The 6,031-nt window shown below is 46.2% G+C and overlaps 1 protein-coding gene across 1 annotated transcript; it reads right to left on the reverse strand.

Annotated features, from left to right (window-relative positions):
- Nucleotides 1-899: 899 nt before the first annotated feature.
- RMI2 (RecQ mediated genome instability 2) lies at nucleotides 900-3,228 on the reverse strand. Its single transcript, XM_086760216.1, has 2 exons — nucleotides 2,918-3,228; nucleotides 900-1,839 (listed from the first exon to the last, which is right to left on the reverse strand). Exons 1-2 carry the CDS (start codon nucleotides 3,186-3,188, stop codon nucleotides 1,691-1,693), a joined length of 420 nt encoding a protein of 139 aa, XP_086616342.1. The 5' UTR covers nucleotides 3,189-3,228; the 3' UTR covers nucleotides 900-1,690.
- Nucleotides 3,229-6,031: the final 2,803 nt, after the last annotated feature.

Raw genomic sequence — 6,031 nt, forward strand, 5'->3', positions numbered from 1 at the left:
TATAAACACAACTTTCAGGGAATATGCATCACTGCCAGAGGGATTAACAGTAGTTTCACTCTCTCCTGAAGGTCACTACAATGTGCACCCACCAGCTGTGTATGACAGTCTACAAGCCATATTTAATTCTGGCATAAATTTACTGACCCTAGCAAGGATGCAGCAGACCCTTGAGCTCTTTACTTCCAGAGTTCTACTGTCTAGTCAGAAAGCATGGCAGGGTGAATTTATTTGGAATGAGCTTCAAGTTCCTGGCATAAAAAGTATTCAGATGGAAAAGTATCTATTGCTAGATAAAAACACTTGCCAGCCAATATGCTGACCACGTGGATCATTTCTGAAAGGCCACACCATTCCACAAGTGGATATTTTCCCAGCATTAAAACCAATAAATAAACAGACTGACAAAATTCTGTATGTGTGTTCTGGCATTTCATCAGCAGGGTCTCAGAGCACAGGTCTTCCATTATACAGCTGCCTCTGATGTGGTCTGGTTCGGAATACTAAACTGAAGGCTGGAATCGCACTCTGAAATCCAGTCCTTGATCTGTAAAGATCTCATTTAAAGATCTACTTAAAAGACAGTATTTAATTTCCATGTGCTTCGAAAACATAATCCCACGATTTTAAAGTTTAGTTACCACTCAATTCTTGTCTTAAATTGCAGCGTACAATCAGAGATTATATTCCCTTCCTATATGTATTCCTAATTAACATAACTATTGCTGAACAATATAGTGCTAAACTACAAAGCCATACCACAGGGATAATGCAATACTTTCTTTAGGACACCAATTCTCTTTAGACAAGAGGGGAAATAGTAGTAATAGTTCTGCTTTTTAAAGGGTTTTTGCTTTGATTTCATAGTTTGTTTCTTTTTTTTCCACAGAAAGAGGAAAGAAAAGATAAAAATAAAATATATTTGAGAATGATTTAAACAACTAAAAATAGCATACATTGGAACAAGAAAGGAAACTTTCAAAGAGAAAAATGCATTTAGGCACAGCAAGCTTCTTTCATGAGGTGGTAAAAGTATTTGTATCTTGAACCTGGAGAACCTATTCCAAGGAATCCTGCATCACATCTTTTCAGTTAATATCACTTCGCTGGAACACAGGGGTTACTGTACCACTTTCAGTACTTCAGAAACTCAGAAACCAGAGAGGTATTTAAGTACAAGACTCTGCTTACAGTTAGAAAGAGATGTCTGTCTTACAAGTAGTGTACTGACATGGTTATTACCATGAGAAAACACGAAGATGTTTTTCCAACCACAATCTATATGGACTGAAACATATTTTGCCTTCAATCCATGTATTAAGTCCATCCTGGTAACACGAGATCTGTGCAGGCCTTGCTGCCAAGAATACACCGCTATAGGAATGACTATCCAAACACAGGTTCCTAGATAAAGCAACTAACATGGAACCACGGAGTATTCTTAATAGTACAGACATGTTACTCAAAAAGCATCGATTAAGTGTTGGTATAAAAAGAGACTGTGCAAGCGAGGAACACTGATTATTATCAGATACGCACTGGTCCCTCCACTTAGCTTGAAGCCTGACTTCTCTCTTTGGTTTACTCCAAGTGTAACTAGTAGTTGTTTGAAACCACCAATGTTTTGCACCAAAAAAAGGAGGAAAAAAAAGTATATATTTCCAGTTATTTTAGGCAGAGGAAAAAGTATCTAAGGGATGACTCTGTGCAAATCCTCCACTTCAAGGCTCCACATATTCTTATGCACAGGGTTTTCAGAAAGATCTGTCATCTTTATTGCTCGAAGAATAGGCTCAGGACTGCAGGACCGCACCACACCCATCACCATTACATACTTCCCTACAAAAAAAAAAAAAAAAAAAAAAAACAAGCAAGCATGAAATTTAATTAACCTTCGTATTTTCATTTTATAAAATATTTAAAACCAAGTAGCTAAACAGTTTGAATTAAAGCTGCCAATACTCGGAAAAAAAAAACCTTCAGGAACTAAGGCTGCTTAGAAATAAATTTCAGAAAAAGGTTTTATTTTTACAGTAGACTTTGATAGATTTTAGCACACAGTAAGAGTCAAAACCAGCACATAATTCCTCATTCTGCTATGAAAGTGGAGGGAGGACAATTCAGAAGACTGAAAAATTAAGCAATGTGACTCTTTTGTACCACAATTACTGCAAGGCTGCAGTCCAGCACTTCTCTAGTCGAATTAAAGGTACTGGTGAAGGGAGGGAAAGAAAAAAAAAAGAAAAAGAAAAATCTCTACTCTTGTTTCTAGACTCAGGCTCTTCTCTGCAGATCAATCATTTTCTGTAACCACGGAGAGCTGAAAACTGGCCCTATGCTTACTGGAACCCACATGGGAAGACAGCACAAGCCTTCGTACCGACAGCCACACGCTCCCCTGCTGCAGCACACGCTGCTCCTGCTGTGCCTGCTGCAGCAGCGCAGGTTTTTCAGGATGTCTCTTCTATGAGAGACGGTGCCTGTGAAAGCGTGCCCTCCGTGCGGTGCAAGCTCAGCGTGCCCCCAGACCCGTTCCGGACACCCCACGCAGCCCGCGCGCCCGCCGCCCCCCGCCTTCGGGCGAGCGGAGCAGCCGCGGCCCCTGCGCGGGAAGCACTGCGGGCACGAGAGGCCGCGCGTGCAGCTGCCCGGGAGAGCCGCGTGCGACGGCCCACGCTGCAAGCGAGCAGGCCCCGGCCTGGGTCAGCGGGAGGGTGCGGGTGCCCCCATCGCCCCCGGGCACCGACACCTCCCACAGGCTCCCACGGCGCGAGGTGCGGTGCTCGACAAGGCCCCAGGGCGGACTCCGCTGAATTTCTTTAATCGCGGGGCGGGAAAGAGCCCCGCAACACCCGGGGGAAACCCGCACCCCCGAGGGCCGCTCGGCGCCCGCCCCCCGACCCCCGCTGGCCGGTACCTGCGCTGAGGCAGGGCCGCCCTTTGGGCACCTCCTCCACGCCCAGCACGGTGAAGGGGCCGCTGCCGTCCTGCAGCCGGGCCGAGCCGCCGCGGGTGCCGCCGCGCTCAACCTCCAGCACGGTGCCCTGCATCCATACGGCCCGCAGGCACAGCGGCGCCCGGCCCGCCTCCGCCCGGCCCAGCTGCCACGTCCCGCCGGCGCCCCGCACCGCCCCCCGCAGCTGGGCAGCCAGCACCTTCACGGGCGGCCCCGGCGCGTCCCCGGCCATGCTGTGGCGCTGGGAGGCCGCCGCCGCGGCGGGCGAAGGGAGACGAGTGCCGGCAGCGCGCAGCCGCTGAAGGAGAGGAAGGGCGGGAAGCGGCGCGCGGCCCGCCCCGTGCCAGCGGCGGAGGTTGGCGGCGCGTGGGGGATCGCCGCGCGCCGCTCGACGAGAGCGGAGGAGCCGCGGCGCCGCCGCCCGCGAGGGGACGGGGACAGGGACGGGGACAGGGACAGCCCCGGCGCCGGCCGGCTGCCGCTGGCGGGGAGCGGCCTCCGAGCACGGCCCTCTGGGCACGGCGGCGACGCAGGGGGCCGGCTGATAAAGACAGGGAGCAGCGGCCTGCTTGTTCGTGCGTGGTGGTGGAGCCGTGCCCGCCGCCAGCCATCAGCCACTCACCTGGGGAGGGCAGAGGGAGCACCCTGCCTCCAGGGCCCAACACACCGCCTCACGCAACTATCTGCTGCCGAGTTTTCTGTGTTAGAAACAAGAGTGGCTTACATAGAAAATTAAGGACTTGGCACAGGTGTGCCATTTGTTATGCCAATTGCAAACACGGGCAGTTGCTCCCAGGTGGTCTTCCTGCTCCCAACAAGCCACCCGTGCACAGCTGCTCCAGGGGCTGTAATTCGTGCCTTGCTGAAAACAGTGCAACTCCTCAGACAGCTCTGAGCACCCCCTTCTTCCACCAGTGATAATTTATTAAGAACCTCTTCTGAGTTTTAGACCAGCTGGTTTTCATTTCACCTTAATTCAGTTCAGGATTGACTCCTTTACATGCAAAAAACTACTGTAAAAATCTGATGCAATGGTTTGGCATTTTGCTGTGCCTCAGCTTCGTCCAAGTCAAGTCACCCCACAGACTGGTTTCTGCTCTTTGCCCCCACTCCAGGGCTACGCTAATGTAAGACTTGCCCACGCCTCCGTCCAGGCTGTTGGAGCCATCCCAGATATTTTTCCATGGTATTACTTCACTACTTAGCAAGAAATGATCATTTAATGTTTACTGTTCAGTTGATGAAGATCCTCCAGTTTTATGAGATGAAAGAAAATGCACACACTGATTTTCTCAGGGGTGCTTTCAGGTTATCCTTTTATTTTATATACTCATGTGGAAATCTGGAGCATAACTTCAGTTCCAAGGCCTTTACGAATTTATTTGCTGTTTATATTACAGACGGGCTGATTTGCTTTACCACAATCTGAAATCCTTGAAATGTTGTGGTTTTCTTTGGGTAGGTGGGTTGACGTTTCATTTAGAAAATAAGTTAAGAAATAAGCTAACAGAAAAACAGGAGGATGGAACAAAGAAAAAGAATCAGGAAAACCAAGGGGATGGATTCCTCAATTTCACAAGTTCTGTTACCTAGAAAAGTGCAAAATGTGTAAAAATACAGAGAACTGACTCCCGTGCAATCATTCTTCTCTAAAGCAGATTTTGTTCTCCATTAAAATAGCCGGCTACTTTATTTTAAAAATCCAGGGGTTTTTGAGTAGCAAAATCCATCAAAAGACCTATTTTCTACTCACCCATCATGTTATGAATTATTTATTCAGCATATCTTTTTTTTTTCCAGAGATATTTTTCTGTTTAGAGATGCTCTGTAAATGAGACCTTATTCCTTTTACAGTGTAAGGAAGCAGTTAACTTTTTGTTACCATTTACAGTAAGAATAAAAGATAATATTGGTAATAACAATAAAAACACTGACATCTAAGCACAATACAGAATCATGTAAGCTGGCAATCAAATCATATGGCTTACAGGAATAGAAAGACATTAGATGATTACTGTATATGAATGCAAAATTTGAGCAAGGCTCACAGGAGAAGAATATTTGTAATTTATGCCCCTAAACTGCAGCCATTTGACAGCATCAATATTTAGTTTCACATTAAAAAAATAATTGTGCCAAATATTGATAAAAGTATTGTATTCCTATTTGTTACTGTGTAATAGGAGGGTCTAATGCTTATTAAGCCATTAAATCTACAGATGAAGGCAAGACCCCTACAAGAGTGTAATCCAGGAGAGACTAGAAGATCCCTTTTAAGAGATTTTCCTTGAAGAAACTGTTACGAGATGAAGGGCAGAAGCACTGGCGATCTGCACTGAGACATGGATTTGTTTTCCTAAACCAGAAAATCCTTATCAGTAAAATGTGAAGTTATACTGAACTATCTGCAAAGGTCTTACCAAAGAACTGGCTCAGCTCAGCGTGGAGACACGTTCTGCAGCTGCAGGAGAAATGTCTGATATCGCAACAGACTGTTTTCTGGAGATGATCCCACAGCGATCATCCTCTGATTTAAAGGAAGCAGAGGAAGCTCAGCACACAGTTGGAAAAGGCAATGAGTTGGCTGGCAGGCTGTAAATTACACTGGGTTAAATTTAAGCACATTTTCAGAGAGCATGCTGGATGGGACAGTTTTGGTTTGCGTGGATTAAAAAGAAGGAATCAATCTTCTTCCTGCTACTGCAATATGCACCTTTCTTCAGAGCAGTCTTCAAGGACATTATTCCTCACACTGACATACACGAGAGATGCTGTCACACTATGGGTAAAAAAAAAGGTCATACTATACATAGATAAGATAGTCCAGAGCACAGCAGGAGCCAGCTCTCCCTCAATTACTCTGGCACCGTTTTGTTGGTATGGTGTCAAGAGAATTTAGAAAAGAATTTGACCCTAGACCTCCATGAAAAGATATTTCCAAAGAAGCTGCAACTTGAAATTTTCTGTCCAGCTCAGAGCATTTTACACACTCACTCACAGTACTACTTAAAATGGAAGCAATTATCTGCTCTCCTCTGTAATTTTGGTAAAAGGCTCATATTACACAATCAGAAA

This window comes from Chlamydotis macqueenii, chromosome 15, assembly GCF_036417535.1.
Source record: "Chlamydotis macqueenii isolate bChlMac1 chromosome 15, bChlMac1.mat, whole genome shotgun sequence".
In the NCBI taxonomy this organism is placed as follows: Eukaryota; Metazoa; Chordata; class Aves; order Otidiformes; family Otididae; genus Chlamydotis; species Chlamydotis macqueenii.